This window comes from Falco biarmicus, chromosome 10 (genome assembly GCF_023638135.1).
Source record: "Falco biarmicus isolate bFalBia1 chromosome 10, bFalBia1.pri, whole genome shotgun sequence".
In the NCBI taxonomy this organism is placed as follows: domain Eukaryota; kingdom Metazoa; phylum Chordata; class Aves; order Falconiformes; family Falconidae; genus Falco; species Falco biarmicus.
In genome coordinates, this window is record NC_079297.1 from 28,174,239 (window position 1) to 28,201,304 (window position 27,066).

At 40.7% G+C, this 27,066-nt stretch overlaps 1 protein-coding gene across 1 annotated transcript; it reads left to right on the forward strand.

The window, feature by feature from the left end:
• Nucleotides 1-26,040, forward strand: DKK3 (dickkopf WNT signaling pathway inhibitor 3). Its single transcript, XM_056353160.1, has 7 exons — nt 1-327; nt 2,322-2,459; nt 2,969-3,052; nt 19,122-19,214; nt 21,231-21,375; nt 23,792-23,948; nt 25,487-26,040. The coding sequence occupies exons 1-7, from the start codon at nt 139-141 to the stop codon at nt 25,728-25,730; spliced, it is 1,050 nt and encodes a 349-aa protein (XP_056209135.1). The 5' UTR covers nt 1-138; the 3' UTR covers nt 25,731-26,040.
• Nucleotides 26,041-27,066: the final 1,026 nt, after the last annotated feature.

Sequence of the window (27,066 nt, forward strand, 5' to 3'; positions counted from 1 at the left end):
GCCGGCGCTGCGGAGCCGGCGGGAGGCTGCGGAGCCGGGCCGGCGCTGCGGAGCCGCCCGCTCCCGCCTCACCCCGCCCCACCTCCGCGCCGCCAGCCCGCACCGTTGAGGGGCAGCGGCGTGAGCGGCGGCACCGGGATGCGGCGGGGAGCGGGAGCGGGTCCGCGGCAGCGATGGCTACTGCTGGCGGCCCTGCTAGGGGCTCTGTGCAGCGCCGCGGCGGCCGGCGGCGGCCGGCGGCGGGCAGCCAGCCTGGGCGAGATGCTGCGGGAGGTGGAGGCGCTCATGGAAGACACGCAGCACAAGCTGCGCAACGCGGTGCAAGAGGTGAGGGGGCGGCGGAGGGGTCCGAGGGGCCCTGCGGGGTAGGGGGGCCCTTCCCTCCCTCAGCCCCGCGCCAGGCCGCACCTGCGGGCAGCGCCTCGGCCGCTAGCCTCTCGCCCGCTTTTGTCGATCCCTGTCAGCGGCCGCCTCGCCGCGTCCCCTGTGTGGGGCCGGGCCGATGCGTGCGATAAAGCAAGCCGGCGGCCGGCCCTCCCCGCGCCTCTCCGTGAGGAGCCGCTGCCTGAGGCGGCGACCTGCGCGCTCCGCGGCTGAGGGACCGTGAAAACCCTTCCCGCTCCGTGCCCGCCGCTGCTGCCGTCGCTCCCCTCGGGGGAGGCGGGGGTGCCGGCGCGGCCGCCCGCTGCGGCGGGAGGTCTGGCCGCCGGCGCTGGCGCGGTGCCGCTCAGGGCGGGCTTTCCCGCCCCGCTCCTCACATCGCGGCCGCGGGGCTCGCCGGGCGTGTGCGCGGCGGCGCTGGCAGCACGGCAGGCAGATCGTGAGGTAAAACCATAGGCGGATAGTCCGTCTGGATGCTCATGAGAGAGAACAATAGTCCGCGGCAAGGGGAGGAGTGAAGAGGAGTTAATTTATTGTCTTTGTACGGCAGGAGCTAAGACACGAGGCTCTCCCAAGCCAGGATTCAAAGGTGTAAGAGAGTCCCGAAAGCACGTATGGAGAAGCTGCTTATTTCTGATGCAGTTCTGTCCCTTCATCTCCTGTCGTTTGCCCAGCACTGCCCGGGACCAGTTTCCAAGCCAGGAGCTGAGCCTAGCTCCCAAGCTGTTGCCTCCTGTCGCTGTCAGGGACCTTGTTCCTGTGTTCCCCTTACTGCTGCACTTTTCTTCCCTCCGTGTGAAGAATCTTTCTTCTGAGTTCTCTTTTCCTCTCATTCAAAAATGCATAGCTCAAAAAACCCTTTTCTAACAACCCACTGGGGAAACAGGCCTCTGTTGACTATAATTAGATAAATTCTGAACTTGTACTCACCTGGACAGTTGTTGAAGTCTGCCTCTGTCATCTACTTCATTTAGACTGCAAACACATTGAGACTGCAAACACATTGAGACAGATCTTTTTTTTTTTTAGTGTCCTTTACAATGCCAGAAGTATGCTTAGTTATGAATAAGGATGTAGCAAAAAATTCTGCCTGTTTTCCTATAGTCGGTTCTGGCTTGAGGAGTGGTCTGTATACAACACAAAATGTGTGTTGTCTGAGCTGCCTCTTAGCAGAAAAATGCTTTACACTTAAAAAGGTTTGCAGCTGTCATTTAAAACAAACAGACACACCAGGAAGATAAATTCTGTCTTGGGAAAAATTCTGTTGTTCAGCCTGGCTGAACTTGTGACCTCCTAGCTCTGTTACGGCAGTTGCAAATAACAAAAGGACACAACTTCAAGAGTGTATGTGGTTCATGAGACTCATGCCCTTTTGCTGAGCTTACTCTTGTTTTCTGATTCAAAGAGCACTCATTTTCTGTGTTGAGCCTTCATCTGGCAAAGGAAGACAGTGGGAACTGAAACAGAGAATGAAATTTGGGATGTGTGCACCCTGATCTATAGGACTGCTTCTGCTGACTTCAGGGGGCTTTGGCTATGTCTCTCTGGCCTGCCAGAATATTTTCTGTTCTTTGTCAGATGGGAAAGCCTGTCTTAAGTGTTTAGTGGGAAAAATAGGAAGATGGGCTCTTGACTGGCATCAGCCTGTGCAGATACCAAATTGTCAGTAGTCTTTGCATACTTTTTCCTCCCAGGGACTGACTTTGGCTTAAACAGGCCAGAGCTCAAGGGTTTAGCTCTCCACTGTTTTTGTAGTCCATTAGAAGAGCTGCTGTGGCCACTGCCTCAAACAGCTGAGTAGGTGTTCCCATACAGGGGGATCTGTACCAACAGCATCATAGAATTAAACAGGGTGTTAATAAGGGCTGCACAAGAGCCATTGCTTGTTGTTTTCTGTGTAATTGTTGCTAATTTTCAGTTGGTTTATTTAAATTTGGCAGATGGAAGCTGAAGAGGAAGGGGCAAAAAAACTGTCGGAAGTAAACTTTGAAAACTTACCTCCCAACTACCATAACGAGTCCAACACAGAAACCAGAATTGGTAATAAAACTGTTCATACTCATCAAGAAATTGATAAGGTATGAGAAAGCATATATAGCAAACTGCTGGTTCTTAGACACCTTTTCTCAAAAACAAAAATGATTTTGCACATTTTGGGGAGAAGTAAGGTTATTTGGAGCACAAACTTTTATGATGGTAATTACTTTGGGGTTTTGTTGTGTCATATTTGCTTGCCTAATCACTGTGTAGGGGCACATGTCATAAAAGTTTACCGTGAAATAATAATTTATTTTGAAAAAAGTGCCCGCTGAAAGTAGAACACAGGTACAGTTATTACAAGAAGCACCAAAAAGAATGATGATATCCTGCTCAGTTAGCTTCATTACAGTGACATTTTAAATAGACTAGGAGGTAGCCTTGTCATCTACTTTTCCCCACCAGATTAGGATTTTGTGTGAGTGACAGCAAAATGGGAAAAAAAGAGGGGGCTGAGGTGGGTTAATTATTGCAGAATGTACAACTGAGAGTGAAAAAGGACTAATAAGAAAATGTACTTTGATATTTTGTTCTTCTTTTGCTGTGTCAGGTTACTGATAACAAAACTGGATCAACAGTTTTTTCTGAGACAGTTATTACATCTATAAAAGATGGAGAAAACAAAAGAAATCATGTAAGTGAACACATTTCTTCCTTTTGGAAATTAAACAAATGTTTTGGGTATCATTCAGAAGAAGGTGATACAGTTCACCTAGCTTATATCTGGATGCTTTAAAACACACAAAACCATTAGGGGTAAACGGTAAAAAATGTGTTTGTTTTGTTGGTTTTTTTTTTTAGTAATTTAACTTAGGAATAGTACATTATAAATTGGAAGCAGAGCTTCAATGTTGTGGTTAACTCAGGTGCTTGATATGAATATTCAATTTGTCTATCAAATGTAAATTGTTTACTCAAACAGCAAAGATAGTTACACAGCCCTTTCCAGTGAGTGTGAATAAACCTGTAGTATAACAGTGTTTCATACATGTTTTCTCTGTGCTCTTGGGTTTCATAAAAAAAAAATGCTTTATAGACTTGTAAGTGTCATGTGACTTTGTGGGAAGTCGCAGTCACTTCCCAGACTGCAGGCTTCACAGACCACAGGATGGGGGAAGAATAATTCTGCTGTTTTGCTGCTTATTTTAAGTGTTAGCAATAAAGTAATACATGTATAGGCTTTGTATTCTCCAGGCAGTTAAAAATGGAAACCTTTTGAAGTCTATTTGGACATTATCTCAGTGGCTCTCTAAATACAGGCAGTATATGCTGTTCTGTAATATACATCCTTAATGCTCATAAGCGATTCGTCCTGCTGTGTAGTATAATGCAATAAGAGGTTTGTATAATTGTAGCTGTAAGTATTGACAGTCATTTGAAAAGGGCAATACTGACATTTGGTTCTGGAGATGGAGAATGGGGATGGAGCCAGCCACTAGGAACAGGACCTCTGTTCTGATGCTGCTCCGGTAGTCTTCATATTGGTGCCTCTTTAGAACAACGCTTTTGTTTTTCATTTCAGTCTGCCAAGTAAAAGAAATAGGCACATTGTGTCACACAAGCTCAGCTTTTATGCTTGTAGGGAAACTGAATGCTGAAAACTAAACCTATTTTACAGGTTCAGTTTATAGGCTTAGCTTATAAAAGTTAAAGATTCCCACAGCTCCTGCATTTTAGGTACAAAATTGGGTGCTAAATATAAGAATTCATCAAACAGCTTAGCAAACCATGTGCTCTGAAATGCAAGCTCTCTATAATTTATTACTACAGTAATTAGTAATAACAGGAACCCTATGACCCTCGCTTCACATTTATTCTTTGAGCTGAGTTATAAGCCACTGAAATCACTGAAAGTTTTTCCAGTGATGTTTTTGAGCTTTGAGACGTGACACAAAAGCCTCCCAGGTAGGCAAAGATGTGTCTTGGGACAGGTCTGTGTTGCAATAATAAATCCATGCACTGGCTGGAATGAATTTCAGCACTGGAGAAGCAGCTTCATGGAAAATGGGTTGTGTCTGTTTTTTAAATCACAGCGCCTGTGCCACCCTGTGTCCTCCTGCAAACAGGTACAAATACACAGATATATAGTGCATGTAAAAATATGTTACTATGTACGCATAGGTGTAGTTCAGATACACTATTACAGAAACATAAGGCATAATCTTAATACACACACACTTTTCCCTCTCAGACAGTATGTCTTCTTGGCTTTCCATCACAGAAGTATTCTTTTAAGACTGTGTTCTTTGTTACTGAATGGCTCACTTGACAGTATTTTGATGGCCAGAAGACTCAGTATTTTAAGTCTCCAGAAGAGTAATTGGGCTGTTTGCCATTTCTGGCAATGCTATCTAGTTCTTCAGAGGTGCTGCATAATTTGGAGGCGCCATTTACATTCCCAGACTAACATTCACTTTCTCAGATGTCAGTGAGGACTGGCAGTCACCAACATGCATGTCAGGCTTTGATCCAAAAGTCTTGTATCTTTAAAAAGGCCAGATACAGACAAGAGGTGGCTGGATGCACACATTTTGGTGTCTCTGGGGTTTTTTACATCCACTTGCTCCTGGATTTAAGTCTCAAATACTCCATAGTTTACTTCTTGGGGGAACATTGGTTAGCTTGCAGATTACTTGAATATTTCCAGTAGTGAGCTCAAGTATAGAAGACAGGTAAAGTAACAGCTGTCTTTTATCACCATATGAAAAACAGATTTTTTTCTAGCTTGTTGACTAGTCCTATTTCAATTGTGATACATTATCCTAACTAATGAAAAGCAAGCATGAAAAATAAAAGGAAACAAAATTGCTACTGGTAGAATTTACTACACAAAGATTAGTTGCATTTCTTCTCAGTTGCATTCAGAGTAGTATTTTATAATAAGCTCTCTCTTGTAATTCAAAGCTAGCATACCTAAGATTTTTTTCTGTCTGTTTTAATTTATTTTTCCTGAACTGTAATAGAAGTACATCTGGTTGCTTTCAGTTCTCTTTCTTGGAAGAGATTTGTAAAGATGCTGATATCTAGGGAGAGTGTACTAGGGAACTGGAAGAGGATCATGCATTTCTCATTTGGCCCTGGCTCTATAAAAAACATTCCTTTCTTTTACCTGTCCTTGATGGTAGAGGATCTTGAGGGCATGACTGCACCTTCTCCTTAGTTACACAGCACAGGTCAAGTTTCCTTTGTGGGAGAGTGAGAAGTGCCTTCGGTGTGGCTCAGTGCAAGGTGCTTGCTCTTTCTCTGCAAAGGTGGGTGTGTGCCCGTGTGTGTACACATGTATTTGGCAGCCACCTTCCGCAAATACAGCAGCTGGTTACTAAGTAATTTTGAGCACTCTCAGGTCCTTAGGAGAAAGGCTCTGTGATACCAGGCCTTTATTTCCATGGTTAAGAGGCTGCTGTGTGGATCCGTGCAGCTCTTGGCAGGGAGGACTGTTACCACTGTGAAACTGCTTTTACAAGCTGACTTGGCAGGTTCTGGAAGTGACACAGTCAGGTCACTGGCTTATCAGCAGAGACAGAACAGATAGCATTGTCATTATAATGGGCTTATTTACAGTGTTTTTCAGTTTTTATCTTTAGTCTCACAGTAAAAGAATAAAAAGAAAGAAAATAGTGGAATAATTAAATATTAATCTCTGGGGTTCTATTTCCCCTTTTCTAAAGAAAAATCTCTTTTAAATGGTGTAGTTGTAGCACTTCATAACCAATCTTCCACTTCTCTGCAGATACCCAGAACTGATAAAATAACTGCTCGATTCCTATTTGAGAAACTTTTATATAATTTCATTAAGCATGTTCTCAGCAACATATACTGGAGTTGCTTCTTTGAGATTCATATTGCTCCAGGGAGAGGAGTTCCTCCCAGTGCTGAAGAGAAAAGGAGCTTTGAAAATTGAGAAAAAAGCATTCATAGGATGGAAATTGCATTTTTTTTCATCATTTTTTTCCATCAGCAACACTGCAGGAGAGCAGCTGATGGCAGAAATTTGAACATGCAGCATCTTAGTGTTGACTTCTGCTCCCTTTGGCCTGCTAGTGTCTCAGGGACAACACTTGTTTTCAGCATCCCAGTCCCACATTTGGGTCCTTTTTTTTGTTTGTTTCATTTTTCACAGAACATTTAGTCCCTGGTGACTTGCACTTAACAACCCTAAACTATCAATAGGCACACTTAAGTGCATTGCTGTGTTGAAATCCTGGGCTCTTTCTAGCCAAAAATCCTGTAATATCTCAATCTAGTAGTTGGTGTACACTAAAAAATTTGATTCATTAGCACTTTTATTTTGCTTTTCTGTTAACTGTCCAACCTGCTCTGTGACGTAACTTGTTACATGAATCATGTCTTGACTAGTACACCCCACCCTTTAGGTAGCAAATTGTACTTCTTAGCTAATGCTCCAGGAGAGAATTAAGAGGTCTGAATGAAGTGCATCACTGTTTTTCAAGTTTATATACTACACAGTAACTTGAATAGATTATTAATTACAGTTATAATTTGGGCTAAAGCTTTTGGGGGTGAGGAGGGAGCATGAATAGCTTACAATGGCAATCAGTTACAAAAGTGAACCATAGTTTCACTAGCCTTTTGTAAGCAGAATACCTGCATGCTCTTGCAGTCTCTTTTGTCACATTCAATTGATTCTTTTTAAGTCTCAAGTGTGTGCAAGTCATAGCTTACATTTGAAAACAAAACAGTTCTTGTAGGCTAGGTTCCCATCCAGTCCAAATCAACCTAAATTCCTGCAGGAAAGCTATTTGGCATTTCTTTTATCTTGCCATGCATTGAAAAGTATTGCTTTTCATTAGAAAATCTACCCTCAGTTCTCTCAGTCTCTCCAAGGCAGTGTGATATGTGTTTTACCTTTCTAATGTTTGAAGTTTGCTAACTTGTCTGGTGCTAGGAATCTGTCTACAGTAATCTGTCTATATTAATCTGGTCTACACTTACTCCACTGGAAAGATATGAAGTAGCCACGCAGACTGAGGCTAGGTGTTGAGCTTGTTGAGTCCAGTTAGTGAAAGAGCATTCTGACAGTGATCCTGAGAGGTCTGAATACCTGTGTCTGGTTTTGAACCAAGCAAATCCATCCCCCAGGTTGTTTTAGAGAGCCAGGGCTCTTCAGCCAGGCAGGGTTCAGACATTCTGAGCATTTTACTGAAACCTTTTTTCCCCCTTTTCAGTTTCAGTCTTGGCAATGTAGAATATGAAGCTGAGGGGAGGGTGCAAATAGCTCATGAGGACGAGTAGCTTGTGTTTCTTAAGAGTAGAAAATTATATGAAGGGCGCAAAGGAAAAGAGGATGTAGCCAAAGATGAGAAAAATTCTGCAATTACTGTTTTGGATTGCTCATACTAATCTGCAATACTTCTAGGTTATGAAGTTGTAGAGCACAGTGATGCAGCCTTCTTGTGTGAAAGGTGTGGTGGAGTGTGTGCATACCTTTTGAGTATTCAAATGTGATTCCATAAGCAGCAAATGCTTCTTAGCAATGCAAAAGCTATGAAGAGCTTGAATTTAGCTCATGGGTGATAGGATGGCCTTATTGCCAGTTGCAGTATATCTTTAAAACCAACATTTTTACTGGTCATCTGATGTTCACTGGACTATAGCCAAAAAAATCTGAATGTTAGCCTTAATGAATGGAAAGACCTGTCATAAGGAGTCACCTCTGATCCTGCACAAAGAAAATTCTCTGAGGAAGAAGGTGGGAAATCTCTGTAATTGCCGGCTGAGGTGAGTGTCATATAGCTCAGTGTACACATCTTTACTGAACTTTGTCCATTCTGAGCTGGCTTGTTTAATCAGAGAGAATGCTGTGTTGAAAGTAATGGATCCACACAGAGAGTCAGGAATGGATAGTGCATACAAACATCAGATGGTTTTGTAACACTATACTACTGCAATGGCTACAATGTGGAGAAAAGTGAGACTGCAGTTTCCATGGGCTCAGATAGCATGCTTGGTGACCCTGATCAAACAAGCAGGTGTAAACAGCTGCTAGACCTTATCAGGGTGAAGAGAAGCAAGGTGCCTTTTGCTGAGAGGTGGGGTAAACCGGGCAGGTGTTTTGGCTGAAAACAACCACCAAAGGTCAGAGAACACAGATCACTATCACTTTCCTTTTTGTCTTAAATAGTGGCTTGGATTTACAGGGAAATAACTGAGGCAACACAAAGAGACTACTCCTAATTAAAGGTATCACCTTCTGTTCTCGTTTCTATCAGTGGCAGTCTGAAGTAATTCAGATAACTTTGGTAAATTTACTTTGCTAGTAATGAGAAAAAAGTTGTGACTGGGATTTCTTTCATATTTCCTGTTGGTCTAGCTTAGCGTCTTTTTTCTGTTGTCAGGTAAACAAAACAGTGTAGAACTAGGACATCTTTTGAAAGCAATGTTCTTCATTAGTAATTCAGGTCTATGCCTGTGTTTAGGATTGTTTTAAAATTTGCCAGATCCTATAATGTGATATTTCCATTCCAGTTAAACTCCTAACAAAAATAATATTTTTAGGTAAAATCAAATTGGCTGAAGAGCTGCCTTACCATTTTTTAATCTATCTGGACTGTTACCCTTTGAGTGGCTAAATATTGAAAGGAGAAAGATTTTCCTGGAACAGATTTCTCCACACCAAATATAAGCTCTTCCTGTAACACAGTAACAGCGCCTAGAATTGATTCAGTGTTCTAGGTGATGGTCAGTAAAATCACAACGGTAAACCAGTAAGTTCTTCAGCTGGCTACAAAATGGACTTTTTCTTAGAGAGTCAGCGCCTACCCACTGCTTCATCAGTGTCCCTCTGAGAACCATGTACCACTTCTAAAGCTTACAGAATTCTTGTTAGTTGTGGAAATAAATTCTGGCTTGTCTGAAATTTTTCATTTGTGGGGAGGTATGCATCATGTGCAGTTATCTCCTCCTTCCTTGTTTGTATGTTGGTTGGTACAAGTCTGCAAACAAGCAGTGGTAAGGGAGTAACGTAAATCAAAGAGCAGTTGTTTACCTTTTCCCTGGTTTTAGTTTAACATGCTGAGTTTAGTGATCTAAGGCTGTCCAAATGCCTTTTATAGATCATGTCCAAGTTTCAGGCAGAAATAAAAACAAATCACCGTGAATGCTTATACTTTCTGCCTCTACTAGATCTACCTATTTATCCTAAGAGATACTAAATGTTTTTTTTATCTTCTCTGTAAGGTAGCATACAGTCAGGAGAGTGAATCTTTCATGTGGGCTGGTGACAATTCTGTTATCTACCGATGCCTGTTAAGAGATCATAGTATGAACTGTCTTTAGACAGCAGTGAAAGTTCATCAGCAATGTTTCTTTCCTCTGGTCAGACCCATATAGCAAAATTAATCACATGAGAGGAAAAGCTTTAAGGCAAAAGTGAATTTTTTTCCACTGATTTTGATTACATGGTTTAATTCATTGGCTCCAGCAGATGCTTATTTGAGATTTTAGGTGAAACCATGCTATCTAATTAAGCAGTAAGCTTTAGCTTCTAGGGCAGGGGTCCTCAAACTACGGCCCGCGGGCCAGATACAGCCCCCCAGGGTCCTCAATCCGGCCCCCGGTATTTAGAGACACACCCCCCCCCCCCCCCCCCCGCCTCCGCCAGGGGTTGGGGGGGGGGAAACCAAGCAGCTGCAGATGACTGCCTGCCACTTCATGCGCATGCTGGTCCCCTGTTTAAAAAGTTTGAGGACCCCTGTGCTAGGGCAACAACAGTAGCAAAGGCTTCAGGATGTAAAGCTATGGTACTATGGATGTAAAGCATAAATGTTTTTGTCTTTTTATGTTTTATTTACGTCTGTTATAATCTTAGAATGATTGAGATAAAAAACATACGGATGAATGGATTAAATCTGCAGCTGGTTTACGTCTATATTGTAATCTGTAAGGTGGCAGAGTGATACCGGTTCACCATGGCGGGGAGGTTGGCCCAGTAACACATAGTTCCATATACGATAAGCCAAAGTCTTCTCTAACCTTTTCCTGGAGTGTAGGAGGGGTAGATTCACCAAAACCAGTAGAATGATACTTGTTTTACACCAGTGAGTAGGAGGAGACAGAATGAACATGATCTGTGATTGCTTGGCCTTCTGTGCAGTTGTTTATTGTTTGGAAGATGTGTGTGATGCTACTAGTCCAGCTTGATGGTGTTTTGTACTACGGTTTATTAAGGTAAACCACAGAAATTGAAGGAAAGTGGTGAACTGAAGTCTGTTGCTGTTTAGTTCTGTTTCATCAAAGATTTGGCAAATGTGAGGAAAAAAAGGCACTGTAGAATGGTAGCTTCAAATGTATTGCCTTGAGAAATGCATTTATATGTCAGCTGAGTAAATCTCACTTTGTCCTTCCTCCCATCTGATTCAAAACCAGCATTTGGACATCTTTTGTGGAGTGAGTGTCTGCCTGGCCTTTTGAGGGACTGAGTCAATATTGGATATTTAGCACTGAGCAATACCACATCAGTGAGTGCATTAGCTGTCAAATCCTGGTTGTTCATCACTGCAGCTTATAGAGAGAGCGCCCCTCCAACTTTTCTACTCATCCTGGTTCTTACCTTAATAACAAGTCCACTTCTCCCAGTTAGTAATATATCATAATATAGCATAATTGGGAAAAATATATACAGGGTGGGGTGGGAGTTTCAGATTTGTTTGCTTGTTATTCTGTCTGGAAATGACTCAGAGCCTGTTCTGTGAATTTATATCACATGAGGAATCCCTCAAACTTGTTCCTTTAGAAAGTCCACCCAGGAGGAGGAAGATGCGTCTTATGGCATGTAGAAAGGCTGACATCATGGTGTCAGGCAAAGGGGAACCTTAGTGGTGTTTCTCTGTCCAAGATATTTCATAGCCATAAGCAAGGGAAAGTTTTGGCCCCCTAGTAGGTGTTTGTCTTGGACTTCATACATAGTAAAAATCTGTAATACATTCACTTCTTATGTCCTTTGTGGAAGGACATAAAGAGCATGCTGAAGATCATTTTTTGTTTCTTCTTCACTGGAGTTTGTTTAGGAAATTGAATTAATATTCATGAATAGTCATCATCTCATGTTATTGATATCTTCTAGACACATGATTTCAGACAGAGAATTAAATTAAGGGGGGTGTGTGTGTGTGTGTGCCGAAATGGCTCTATTGTGAAACCGACAAATGCCCGGAAGAGGAGGTCTGGAAGAAGCCTCAAGAAGTCAACACCTACCACCCAGACGCCTACTCTATCCTTAGGCAGACATTTATCTCATGTGTTCTCCAGATCCTCAAGTGCTGGGGATGATTTATTCCAATGCTTTTCTACACTCACTCTGAAGTCCCTATTGCTGTAATTTAAACCCCTTCTTCTTCCATCTATAACTCATGGAAAATAAATTATTCCCTTTCCTCTACAGTAACAGCTGTCTTCCACACTGTCAACTCTGCTACAGGCAAAATCCATTGCAGTTGAATTCTTACCTATTTATTTCTGTTCTGGTATTATTATTGTTGGCTGATGCCTTACACACAGTAAATAAGTCTGTTGAAACTGTAAACTACCAAAAGAGAATATCATATAAGAGCAAAGCACATACGATTCAGGGTTTGGAGTAAGGTCTGGGAGGGATTTGGCACAGGTTGGCATCTTACTCTCGGTGTGCTACTCTTAATTTAGTGATTAAGGTTAGGAAGCAGCTATTAAGTACAGAAATCTTGTTTTCAACTGTTTTTTTCTTTGCACAGCTGTTTCACATCCTTGCTGTGTACAGCTACACTGTGTTATTTTGCTTTTATAAATTTTCAAAATTTACATAGCTCAGTAGTGAATCATGGAAACTTTGTAGCTGCCAACTGTAGAAAGAAGACGCCTGCATTAAACTTCAGCCCCCCGGGCACACCACTACATGAAAGCTGTGTCTTTATATGATTACTGACTACTTAGAAAAAATGGCACTTTACTGCTTTGTAGCACAGTTTTACAGTGTTTTTGTTACTGTATCTCAAGACTTTTAGAATAAAAACCAAGATCTTTTAGACACATGGTTTTAGACACATCTGGTTACCAAAGGTAGAAGAATTGTAGTTCTTCAATCAACAGATCCACAGGTAGATGCATTTCTCTAGTAAGACAATTAATTGCAAAATCATGAGGAAAACTTTGTTTATAAACATGCATCAGTATTTTGACTTCATCTGATAATCTTATACTATGTGAAAAAAGTTTTCTTAATATGGAGCAATTAAACATGGAGCACATAACCATTGGTTTTCATTCTTGGATTGTCTAACTTCAGAATATTCCTCCTTTGTCTAATTATGGGTACAGAAGATTATAGAGTCTCTGTGTATTTAAAAATCAACGGACTGAATGTATAGCATGGCACCAAGTTTCCAGAAGGCCTAAGGGAAGATTTTATTGTCAGAATTTATACCATCCTGCTTTGCCCACAGTACACCTGACAAACAGGAGAAAAGAAGAGAAATTTCATCTTCTAACTTGTCCTGCCTACTCTAGGGCAAATGTGTGAGATGAGACGAGACTTCTGCTATTGCAGACAGTCACTGCAATATGCAGCCATATGTGTGTGTGTATATATATATATATATGCTGGGTTTGGTACCTAAAGCCAAGCTCAATTGCCTTTGGACCATCTTCAGTTATGCCATGTAGAGATATTTTGCATACATTCATACTGCATCTTGTGGAGAGCCAGAAATGTTTTTCCAACTAAAATGTTTCTGTTTTCTTGTCAGGGGAAAAGGAAATGGATAAGATTTGTTTTATGGAGAAGTTCAAGACAAAACTGAGTGACTTGTATTTTCTTATTTATTAGTTTTGGGCTCAGAAGTTACATTCCTGCTGAACAGCCACACAAATAGCTGACTTTCCCACATAGTACTGGGATGTGACTAATACCATCGTTTGCAACTCACATGTCTGCTCTTTTTAGTATGACTTTTTTTAACAGTAGTCATTTTTATGAGTGCTGTGTACTTGGCAGGACAGCAGTAAGAGGTTTGCTCTGCTGGAAAGTATTACAGGGGTTTTGAGGTATTGCAAGGCAAATTAATTCATATCTCATTAAAGACATGCATTATGTGCCCTGTCTAGACAACTAAGAGAACAGAAACTGGAATGCTACTGCAATTCATACTATGGTAGTAGTTTCTATAAAACAATACTCCATTCTATGTAATTCTGCCTTTTTTCTAATACATTTAGTACATGTAGGATATAAAATAGGTTTTATGCTTTTTTTTTTCCTTACTACTCAGTGGTTTTTGCCATCTGCTGCAGTAATGGAGACCAGACCTTGGTGAAATTGCTTGTAGAAATTAAAGCAAAACCTGGAAGGGGCTATGTAAACACAGAAGTAAATATTAACTCTTAGAAGTGCTCATTGCTAAGAAATGTCAGTTTCAGTGTGAACGAGTGGTTTTCCTAGAGTAGTTCAGCTACGGCTGAAATTATTGTCATCTCACAGATACGGTTGGGTGAGCTCTGGAACTGTTTGTGAAGGATCTGTACCATGATCTACCATTTATGGAGGTTAACATTGAATTTTACCCAAGTTACAGGTTTTTGAAAAGGAAATTTCTTTATTATATAGAGAGTTTTTAAGAAACATGTAAGGGGGCTTTTTGTTCAGATAAGCTTTTGAAGCTGTGAGAGGTGCCCATCCCCATGCATTTCCAAGGTTGTTGCTGAAAATCATTTTCTAATTGTTGTACCACCTGGTTTTGTAGCATAGTTTCCCATGTTGTATACCTGCTGGCAAAACTTCCTTACCTCTCTGAAATCAGTAAATTTTGCCTCTGTACTTTATAGTTTATGAACTTTGAAATCCATAGAGGGTTAGGAATGAACACTTTGGAATGGCTGTTTTGGCTTACAGCTGTACATGCAGTGCCAAGGCCAAAAAGATAGCCTGCCTCTCCTTCTGCTGTTAGGCAGTTCCAAAAGGTTTGTAGTCACAATAAGGTAGCAAACTGGGCCATATAGCTTACACAAGGAGGGGAAAAGTCGTTCTCCTATTTGAATCCCACTTACTGTTCTCATGTCAGAGCAGTCAGTGACCTTGGCCAACAACTTGCTACTGAGTTTCTCCACTACAGGTGCCCCTTACCTATGGGGCCATTTTTTGTTCCATATACCATCACCCTCTTAGTGTTTAGTGTCTGGCTTTGATACATGTATTAATCATCATTGAAAAATTGTATATAATCAGCAGCGCCTTCCTCTGCTTTCTGGGGTTCTAAGCTAAGTGTAAAGAGCCTAGAAGGAAAGGAAAGCTCATTCTGGACAGTCATTTGCCTGTCCCTGACAAATACTGGCTGAAGATATGAATTTGAAGCAAGAGTTTTGCTTGAAGTTACCTTTGAAGAAGGACTTTTTGAGAATGTGGGAGGCAGGATGAGTGTGAGTGGGTAGAGGGAATAGACAAATGTCAATTTTAATTAAATTAAAATTAAAATCAATGATTCCATTTTGAAATTCAGACTGTATCAGAATAGACTTGAGTGTATTTTCTAGTCTACACTTAGGGAGTTAATTAGCAATTAAGGGGAAAGAGAACAAAGCAAAATGAGCATGATTTCAGTACATACTTTATCACTAGCAAATTTAAATTTAAATATTACCATAGTGAGGTGCAGAAACCAGATGAACGCTGCAAACAAAAGTGGGTTTCTATGTGAAAGTGGGTTAACTCTGGCCTTGTAGTTCTGCCTTCATAACTTGAACTGAGAAGTTCTTTGCTCCTCCCTCTTTATCTGCAGTGTGTTATATGGGCAGAGGATAATCTGGTCCACACCGCAGCTGACTACATTAGACCAGTCAAGTACAGTTTGCCAGAATAGCGCATAGCACGTTCTAGGTCAAAGGCCGTTGGCTGGAGTGTGAAGACTGTTGTATCACATTGAAAGAAAACTTTTTTCTTCTGTGCCTTTCATGTATATGTAAACATTCAGCCCGAAGGAAAGTACTCTTGTCAAAACCTGTTACAGCAGTTCTGACCTGTACACTCCTGTGCCATCTTGCACTCGGGCATCTGTTTCAGTTTTCTGGTAGTTGTGGTCCTACCAGACTTCATCGTCACTAACATCAGTCACATTTTTATTCTCAAGCGTGGAGACTAACCATTCTTTAGGAAAGCAAACAATAGCTCGACATAATCTGCCAAAGACGAGAAAATTGAAGTTTCTTTCAGCAGCAGTTGTTTTAGCAGTCTTGTAATTTCCATGGGTTTCAGTGTTTTGTTGGGTCCGTCTACTTACCCGCTGGTTCTGGAACAGAGCCGAACCCCCAGATTGCCTTCAGGTATTGCAGGATATTCGCTGCAGAGTATGATACCATAGTAAGAGCCCACAGGATGCTGAATATGTACTTATAGGTACATAGCATGCTCTTACTGGTCCTGGCTTCTGTTGTTTATGGGTCCTAGTACACCCATTCATAAATAGGCAATCCTGCTTTCATTCTGCATTATTCTTTAGCACTTCTCAAACGGCATACTCCTTTGCTGTTACGTTAAATTAACTGTTATAACATCATATTGGATTTCAGAGAGATGTACACCTTTATAAGTGTAGCTAATTCTGTCTTTAAGCTCAACTTGTATGTTTCTGCTGCATGTCAGAAGCCAGCACTGCCTCTCCTCATTTGACACAATTGCTCTGCAAAGACCAAATACTCTCAGAAATAATTTAGCTTGCAGGATTCCAGAAAAAAATGGATTGTTTAGTATTTGTTGCAGCTGAATGAAGATGTGTAGGTTTGCTCCTTGTCCAGCAACTGTTGTGTCTTAAGGTAGCCTGGTTAGAAAAGGTTTGTAGCTTGATTAAATAAATAAAAGAGAGAAGAAAAAAAAAAAAAAGATAAATGGTTACGTATCTGCATGTGTAAGTGTTCCTGAGCTCTGCTTTGAATATGGATTATAATATCTGGGTGAAGGAAGTTGGTTTGGAGTGTGGCACAACATTTCACAGAGAGTATATGAAAGCAAGCTTTTTCCATGCCAGGAAAGAAAACAGTGAAGTGAAGTTTTTCCCCAAATGAAAACCACCATAAAACTGAAAGTCTGAATTGGTGGGACACAATTCAGTAAGAGGGAGAAAAAAAGCTTTTTGGTGGAGGACTCATTAGTGTAGGAGAAAGCAGTGACTGAAGAATTGCAACTTTTGTCTTAGGTGGTTTTAAAGCTAGAGAGAATTATTCCATGAGCTTAATAACAATTATGGCAAGATTTCTGCTTTGTGGAGAGGTACAATTGGAAAAACTGACTACGCTGAGACCTGGCTGTTTGCCTGAACGTGGATGGAGCAGGAATGAACAGTATAGTTTATTCTGAGTATGGTTTATACAGAGGGATTCATAAAAGAAGCTGACAAAGCTACAGACAGAAAATTGTCCAGAAATAGCATGGCTGCTGAAGAGAAGTGGCTAACTGCTAACTTGGAACCACAAAACCTCAAGCATACTGTATAACATCTGGATTTTGAACCACCTGATTGTGTAGCAACGCAAAAGCAAACAAGTGGAACACACACTGTACTGGAATAATGGAGCTGCAAAAACATTATGATAATTTATAGCAGCCTAGACCTGGTGATACTAATGTCTTAAAATAGCTGAAATGACTGCTTCTTAATCATAAACATATAACCTGAATATCATGTCACTGACTTGAAAAGAATCAGGCCCTAAACTGTGTTTTGCTTCTGTTCTGTGTGCTGGGTAATCTTAAATGTTTGAAAACATCTCAGGTGGCCCAAATATGTAACTTAGACAAGGCATTGCTCCTTACGCAGAGTAGCATTGTCTCACACAGGGCAGGAAGCTTCCATAAGGTTTCATATGGAGAAGGGCTGAAGACAGGATAGCTGTTTCACAATGTAATCTTTTCCTTTTTCGGTGATTATAGAGTCTAATTCCGCACATCACCATAACTCGAAAGTTATAAAGTAGGTATGTTTATTGCGCGCAGATGCACGGGGGATCGCTCCTCCACAAGCGTGCATGCCCGAAGTGACGAGCCATCTCACATTTATACAATAAAACAAATGAATATTCAATTAATGCCTATACATATTCGTTACCTAAACCCCGCTTCGTATGTTAATTAGCTTATCAGTCCTTTGCCTGGAATGTGGTGGTCTTGCAGGTTTGTAGGTGGTTCATGTTCTTGTGACCATCCAATCTTCTCCAGCAAGGAGACTAAGCACTCCCTCCGTCTAGATAGCATTGGAATATCTCTCATCCTTTTCTCATTCCTTTTAAATAGCCCCTTTGTTAGAGGAAGAAGGGCAGGCGGCTCCTCAAAACTGTAGTCGTCTCCTCAAAGCTGTGTGCCTATGTGACCAGACACCGCACCCATGACTAGTCACCATACCCACATCCCTGAGCAGACATATGCAATCACAGTCGGTGTCCATTGTCCCCATTTCACACTATTTCTCCATATCAATGGTAATTTAAGAGCTTCACTTAAACTTCTTGCTGAGCTAATTTTCAGGCCAGCTGAAACACAAACTCCAGCTGGGATGGGGTGGAAGAAGTCAGCAGTTTGGGGACAAATGATCTAAACCGGTAGAAATAGAAAATGAAAAGCTTATATAATAAAGTTTATATTAAATCTAAGTATATATATAAAAAATTATAATAACAACCCAATAAGGGTTGCACTTGATCTGCTCCAGCAAGTGAGCTTAATAACCTGCCAAAAAGCAGTCAAGTGGTTTCTTCAGAGAATTCAGGCCTTTTAGTAGAATTCCTTTTTTCTGGGGTTGGTTTTTTTTTCTTTGTCTGTTTGTTTGTTTTAATTGACTAATAGCAAAAAAATAGCATCAACCTTATGATGGTAAAAACCAGTGGTGGAGTACAAATGACTCAGAATGGTGCTATGATTTATTCTTCTGTTGGCTAGATTGTTTCCAGCTTGGAGAAAACACATTTTAGAGAACAGGGTTAATCACACCATTTTTAAGAGGAAACCCTTAGATGGGAAGAGGAAACATCTCCTCCCTGTGAATCAGACACATCAGGTGTACACAAACATATGCATTTACTCTTTGTATTATCCTCATTGCCATACCTGCAGAACTGTGTTTTGGCAAGAATTTCTGACCAGTTTGTACATTCAGCCTGTGCAGCGTGAGTGATAGGCGAGCCATCTCAACCACAGTGCTCGTAGGACCTCTGGGTGAAGGAGCTTTAGTGTGAGTTTGTGATTCAGATGGGAACTCAGGTGTCCCTCTCACGTGAACATTTTTGTTAAGGCCATGGAATCATTCCAGGTTTGAAAAGCTGAACATGTGCTCGAGCACCTTGCTGACTTCAAGCCTACTCTAGTGTCTTAGCTGGGTAGGAAAGGCTGATGCGTTCGGGAACTGTGGGGCTTTTTTTCCCCTAGGATGTATGTGGCTCTTCAGTACTTGTTAGTACTGAACCCCAAAAGCCTGCAGAACAAGATAATTTATTTTCTAGAGGTTGGTGGTATTAATATTTATACAGGAAGTGAGGCCACAGTATTGCAGTATGCCAGGGAGATGGCATTGTTCTAATTACAGAACTGTGGTTGTATGAAGAACCAAAGCAAGCTTTTTTTCCCCTTGGTTCCCAATTAAGAAATATAATCAATCAAGACCTTCTGATATTTGAAGAAAAGGTATGGATTTCTGTGAAACAGTAGCAAATTACAGTTTTATCCTTTTCTTCAGGAGTGCATCATTGACGAAGACTGTGAAATGGGAAAATATTGCCAGTTCTCCACCTTTGAATACAAATGTCAGCTCTGTAAAAACCAGCACGCAGTAAGTCCTGAATGAGATGTGATTTTATGTAGTCCTTAGAAACTCAGTATGTTATTGTTACTAATGTCAGCAAGTCAAAACTGATAGAAAAGATGCAAAGCTTTTTGCATGAGGTTAAAAATGGATGTGTAGAGTGTTTTGGGTTGTTATTTTTTTTCTGTCTGTTAACACAATTAAGTTTTAAGGTTTCTGTTCTCACATGCTTCAAAACCTGCACTCTGCTCTTCCTGACTCAAGCTTTACTTGTTAAGTGGCCTAAGGACAGTGTAAACTAACATATTGTAGGTTGCCAGTGGGATGGGCAAAGAGGAGATACTGTGTCAGCTCCTAAGGCTCAGCTGATGGTCACTTCCAGTTCTTGATTCACAGAAAGATTTGCAGCAGCTTGCGCTCTTCCCTTCATTGACAGCTTGTGCGGTGGTGTGGTGCAACTGTTGTTGCAAATGTTCCTCTTACATGGATCATTTACATTACTTGAATCTGTGAACCTCAGGAAGCGGTAGATTCCCATCTTTTGAGCTAAAAGATAAATGTTCTTGATAGTAGCTATGGTTAGATTATCTTCTGTAGGTGACGGGTGCCTGAGGAGGGTGCCTGAGGAGTTCCGGCTTTTTCTGTGGTGAAAATCCGGTCTGTCAAAAAAGGCCTTTTATCTGACTATCCCTTTTCATCTAATGCTGATAGCCTTTTGTGAAACAAATTCATTCCTCAAAGCATTTGCAGACAGTGAAGTCTACAAGCAAGCAAACCTTGCTTAGTCATTAATCAATATGCTTATTATAATCTAAAAGCGCTGGGCTGTTCATGAAATGATTTACCTGTTTACTTGGATAACTTCAGGGAGGTCTGTTCACTTCAGTGGACTGAATACTTGTTTAAACACAAGTCGTGAATATATGCTTAAGGGTCATTAAAAAAGCTTATTCTTCATATTTTAGAAAATGTTAAACTGTGCATTTTTCGTGTTGATCTACACCCCCCCCTTTTATTTTTCTTTGCAGTCCTCAGTAGAACATTTCTAAGCTAAAGAAAGAAAAAATGAGGTCCTAGCTAAACTCCTGTTGTAAAGTGAGCTCAGACAAAGTGGTGGGATCAATTCCCTGACCTAGAATTCCTACAATTGCAAAACATCTTTCTTTTTAATTAGCAGGTCTTAGTAGTGCTCGTGTAGTCCTACTTCTTGCCCTGTGTTAAGCACTTCCTGTGGGATCCACTGGAAAAGAAATTCTGAATATGTATGGCTGCCCAGACAGGGCTTTACACAGGCAGAAAAAAGCTGTTAAAATGCTGACCTACTAGGAATCTCTGAGATGTTACTCAAACTACCTAAAAAAAGAAACTAAGTGACACACCACTTTTGTTAGGCTGAATTATTAGGTGTGTATAGTTGAAACACTGCGGTAATTATTGCACAAAGCTATCTTTAGCTAGAGATTTGCATTTCTGATTTTCAAAGAGAATTTTTTTTCAGAGATTTTTTTTTTTTTTTTCCAAAAATGCTTGGTTACAAATGAGGTCTGCTTCTTATTACAGCTAAAAATTGGATTTTAGTAGGATTTTGTTGCTTTGCTCTTTGAAAGCAAGCCTTCTGAACAAATTGTAAATTTCTGACTGCATTTAACAATGGGAAAAAAACAGTAATGTTTTTCCATTGATAATGTATTGTTTATTAATTTGTACCCCTTGATTGCAAAAGGCTGTCCTGAAATCCAATTACACTGAAGGATGTCTGGCTGCTCATCAGTTTTCATGTAAATGCTAAAATAAGAATTAGGTTTTGTAAGACTGGAAGTATAACGGTATAGGAGTGCCGTTACTCTACACAAGTTATGTATGCTTAAGTTGAGAACCTGAGCAGTTCTGTTTAATTAAGTTGTAATGTGACATGCATATATTTTAAGCACATATGTGCAGTTGTCTTCAGGACCAGGGCCTAACTCTGTGTTTAGCTGTCTGTTGATATATGCAGTTAGTGCTAGAGTGACAGTTTTGTTATGTGCTTTTTCCATTTGCAAGCACTGCTCACGGGATGTTGAATGCTGTGGAGACCAGCTTTGCGTTTGGGGCGAGTGCAGGAAATCCACATCAAAAGGAGAGAACGGCACCATTTGTGAGAATCAACACGACTGCAACCCTGGAATGTGCTGTGCTTTTCAGAAAGGTACAGGGGGTTTGCTTTTTATCCTACTCATTTTATCATACAAGAGTGTTAATATTTAGCACTTTTGGCCAGACAAAGCAATTACATCTCTACAGAATCAATATGTAATTCTCCCTTGGTCTGTGGAATGCACCATGTTAACTTCATTATAAAACTCTAATAGAATTGGGAGTGAGAAACAGTCTGACAGGGTGCACAATCCAAGAAAAGCATATTGGATGCTAAAGATGAGACCAGCATGCAAAGCACAAAAAAATATGTTTCTAAAGGAGAAGCTCAGACGTTTAAAAGTAGCAGAGCTCTGTGTCAATTTTTCACCCAATAGAGCAAAATTAATAGAATTAAAAATGTACAAAAGAAATCATTGAGATTACTGAAAGTGGCTTCTCCTTCATACCAGCCAGCAGACTATCAGAGTCAGACTGCAGATACATCTCATACTGTAGAGTTTTAGATGATCCTTCCAGGGCACCATGCTATGCAACACTGACCAGCCAGCCAAGATGCATAGAGGAATGATGTTCCACATTATGTTGTCAGTGCACACGGGAATGTGAAACTGGATTTACAGAAGGGAGGAGAGGAAAAGAAGGTATCAGGCCTGAAATCAGTCCCAAATCCTGTCTGGTGAGGGCCCAGCTTCTTCTGTTTTAACCCACTAGTTCCTTGCTACTTTTCTCATAGTTCACCTTAATTTTGTAGTGACAGGCTACAATTCCAACCATCTTCCCTACACCAGGTAGGTACTTCTCTAGCTTTTTTCCTGGCTCTTGCTGCGAGCAAGAGGTGACCTTGTGCCTTCACTGATAGATGCGCTGCCTGTCGGGCTGCTGGTGGATCAGGCTACTAGGGTGTTTCAGGAGAACAGAGGAGAAAGCTCCAACACCATTTAAAGACGAGTGGGTCCGCTCAGCTTTCCTGTTCTAATTTTGAGCACTACACAGCAGACCTTCAATATTAAGTAAGTTTGATTTCAGCAAGTTTTTGTTAGAGCAGGGTTCCCCCCACTCCCCCATCAGGTTTCTACCTAAAGCATTTACAGATTTTGCCAAGCTCTATCAGAGATTTCTTTGTACTTCGATTCTGAAATAAGACGCAAAGAGCACTTTTAATAAATGCCTGTTACTTTCACCATGCAGGACTTGGAATTTGCTTATGCTGCACGGGTGAATAAATTCGTAGTATCCACCCCGCAGGTGTTGGTAGCACTAGGCTAGTCTACTCTGAGGGTAGCACTGCTTCTGTAGCCCTGATTTCCTGTGGGATCCAAACAAGCTGCGTCTTCATGATGATTATTTCAGCTGCGTAAGACATTAACACTAATTTGAGTATAAGTTAGTGCTTGGCTTGAAATGGAATTCCATACAAACATGTAATAGAATACAATAGGTAAAAATATTAACTAAAACTGGAACTAAAACACGAAACTAAAAATGGAACATTTATTATTAAAGCTTTAAATAGAGCTGTGATTAATAGCATTGGATTTTTATTCTCTGTGGGTGTCTGCTTTAGCAGTTTGCTTTAGGGTGCACTTCACTGAAAATTAGACTTCTAATTGCTTTAGGGTTTTTCAGGTGAAGCCTAACCTCAAGGCCCACCCCATCGCTGGAGTATTGCAAAAGGTTGTCCTAATAATGGTTGGACTCTTTACATGTATATTTTTTAATATAAAACTGTGGTAACCTATGGAGCATTTGCTGCTGAAGATAAAATCCATTTTGAAATTATGAACTGCAAAGTCATATACATGTATATGTGTATATACACACACATATATATACATAAGTATTTTGACTAAGCCTGTTTTAAATTCACATACTTTATTCTGCCATACCATATAAAAATGAGGTGAGTGAAGAGAAGAGGAAGGGAGGTGTGGTAGGAACATGTGGAAGAGCTGAATTAAAGACTGACACTGTAAGTTACTAGCATCAGGAAACCCAGACAACATATCCTTCCAAATAATATCTTACCTTGGTAGAAATTCACCCCTGTGCAGAACCAAGGGTGCTGAGCCCCAAATGCCATCAAGCTAGCTTTGCCTATTGCAGAATTAGTGTAACAAATTAAATGTCTGAGTAGTAGTTCTTGAAACCTTATTTAGTCTCTTGAACAGTTAGTTGTTCTGTATTTGTTACCTCTGCCGGGGAACGGAGTTGTGCATTACTACTGTATCAAACTCATTAAGCATAAACTTCAAAAGTCTTACTCCCACCTAGTGGAAAGAACATGAAGTTATGGCTTCCTAGTATGTAAGGGGACCTCGGAAGAGGTCAAATCTGCCTTGTTACATCTTGCATATAGACTTAAAGATGAGGTCATCTCAGTTCATTAATGACTTAATTATTCAATTTTATATTTATACGAAAAATATAATGACTTAATCGTAACATGAATTTACTCTGGCATGCAGAATTACTGTTTCCTGTGTGCACTCCATTACCTGAAGAAGGTGAACCCTGCCATGATCCTTCAAACAGACTTCTCAACCTGATCACCTGGGAACTGGAACCCGATGGAGTACTGGAGCAGTGCCCATGTGCAAGTGGCTTGATCTGCCAACCTCAGAGGTAAAGATCAAAACTGGGCAAGCAAGCTGCGTGAGGTTTTTGAGGGGTCTCTTTCTGTGGTAGGTGAGGTACAGAACTTGCAGATTCTTCCCGACTAGAAAGTGTTATGAGAGCTTTTCTCATCAGTAGCCTTGAACCTTTTTCAAACTTACTCCTTTGTGCTACACAGATGTGCCTAATTACATGTGGCAACACTTTAATCCAGTGTGAAGTAAGTTTCAGAATTAATCAGGTTTGTACTGCTTTTTAATCAATCAGAAAGTACTAACAGCTGTTGAGATGTAGCTTTCCAATTTAATTCTCTACATACAGCTCATGTCCACCAACTTTCTGTTAAATTTGGCTCGTTAGACCTTTTGCTTATTTTCATACATAAGGCATATTAAAGATACTGTAGTAGCAGTACAGGCATTTTCCTGTATGACTGATCAGCTTTACAGAAGGTTTTTTCTTTCAAAAGAAAAATAAAGGGTATCTTTGCTTGCACTTTCCTTCAGTTTTGAACTAACCTAAGAAGCCAGTTTGCCTACAACTCACTTAAGATCTGCTGTTCAGACTTGAGACATTTCATACTGTGCAGACCTCTTCAGTGTCATTGAGTTTCACAGAATAGGAAGCAGGCTGAATCCTTATTTTCTGCTGAAAGCTAAAACTTTTAGGATACCATGCCTTTAATCATTCTTTAAAAGGACAGTTATTGGCATTATCAGCGATTTCATCAGGAGAAAGTAAGGCTTCAGTTTTGCACTAGAAGTATTTTTAGAAATCTGACATACTATCTATGAAATAGGCTTTCCAAGTTTGTTCCTACACTACCACTTCCATTATATTAACTTCCAACATGACAGCGTGACTGTGACAGAGATGTAGATTAGTGTTTCTCTCATCTTCTGTGTCCAACTCTGTTACTCGATTATTTTTCATGCATGAAGAAAATGTAGAAACATTTTGTTTCCTAAATGTGATCTAAAGAAGCAAGCAGAGTTGATCCCATCCTTTCAGTACCAACATTTTAGTTGATGTGCAAGTACTACTAACCTCAGGGAAGACATGTCAGCAAATGTCATGTCTGCTAGGAAGACGCTTCAGATGAGGATACCGAAACACAGGAATAAATCAGGGTGTGAATATACCCAAACCATCCAGCTATAGACACAGGAATTTACATTTAGGCTTATCACAAATACAGTAGTACTGTGCATATCACCTTGGTATTATGACGTGAACAGAAAGGACTAGTCACCATGAGTGCCTGTAGGTAGCAGGGCCAGGTTGTGCTGAGGTCCACTGCCATCTTGTGTCCCAGTGTCAAACATTTTTTGCTATTAGGATCTTTGTTCTAGCTCTGTATGTGGAAACCTCATCTTTACCTCTCCAGCTGTCAAGCGTGTAAAAATCAGGTGACGTCTGCTATGCTCTGACAGCTTTATGCATTTAACATGCTTTCATGTGGGGAGGGAATGAAGAATTTTATTAAGGAACTAGCAAAAGAACATGAAAAGATGTACTCTATGACCAGATGTCTCTTTTTTCAACAGCCACAGCACTACATCTGTGTGCGAACTGTCCGCCAATGAAACCAGGAATAACGAAAAAGAAGATCCCTTAGTCATGGATGAGATGCTATTTCTCAGCTTGATACCCAGAGATACTCTTTCTGAATATGAAGAAAGCAGTGTCATTCAGGAAGTGCGTAAAGATTTAGAAAGTCTGGAGGACCAAGCAGGTTTGAAGCCTGAGCGTGACTCAGCTCGTGACCTGGTGCTGGGAGATGAAATTTAAAGTCCAAACACCAGTTTAGTTAGTGATTTCCCGAAATTTTGGTCTTGCTTATATAAACCCCAACCACACACTGCTGGATAGAAGTGCAATAAACAAGGTCTTCAATGAGCATCCTTTTCTGTGCACTAAACCTGCATGTTCAAATTATCGCTGAATTCATTCTACCCTTGGATCAAATCCTCAGTCAAAACCAAGTGAGAAATAACCAGTGTTTCTTCTGATTCATACTCTCCCCTTGTACATGAGAAATCAACTCATCAGTACTTGTACTCATTAAAAAATACACATAAGCATAAACAATCTGAAGTTATTACTGACTGTAGAAGTGACTTCTGAGTATGTATGTTTAGAATTATTTTTTTAGGCTAAGAAGCGTCTCCTTTGGACAGACCTAGTCACTGATTTTAAGCTATTTTTTAGTTTTTCTTTAGAAAATATGATCAGTGAAGCTGCAACATACAGATTCTGGGTGTCACGTCCCACCCCCTCTCCCCAGATTGGGGAAGGATAGAAAAGATGAAGGATGCTTACCCTTACAGATGAATATACCTAGAGCTGCTTTTTGTCTGCGTACAATGGATGCAGGCTGTCCTGCAGCAGCCTTCAGTGCAATTTGGGAACTGGTGTTTCCCCAGCCAGAGTATCCCTTGAGTTTTATACTTTCATTATACAATGATCATCAGCCTCCCTCGCTACACATAAGCGGCATACTATCAAAAATAAAAGCCCACAACGTTTCCCATATAAATAACAAATGGCGCATACATACTTATAGCCATGTAACACATTGGTTTCTATATAGGAGCTTTCTTTCAACTTGACTATTGAGGTATCTGTCTCTTAAGGTCAAACTGTACTATTTAAAATAGCAGGACAAACAGCTGAGCTGAATGCAAAGAATATAGATTCTCTGTTGTACCCCAAGTACGTAAAGTAGCAATATATAGGAGGGGAGTGCAGCTGCAGATACAAGGCCATGCTAAATACAGTGCCACACCAATGGCAGCGTTCTGCACTACGTGACCATACCTCCTTGGGCAATGGCGGCTGAAGGATGTTGCCTCTAGTCCATCACCTGCCCTTTCTGAGACAGTGAACATGAGGTCATTACTTCAGTCTAGCAGTAAGACAACCTGAATAGCTTCTAGCATTTAGTGACTTGTGCTTCTACTACTCCTGTTACATCCAGAGATAATTATTTGAGAAATCGTATGTGCTTTTAATACACTTCATAGGCATAAATCTGTGTGTTACAAAATGCGGTTATCATTACCATCTTGATCACTGATTTCTTAAATCAGTAGCAAGAGTAAAATCCAGTTCACCAAACTCCCCA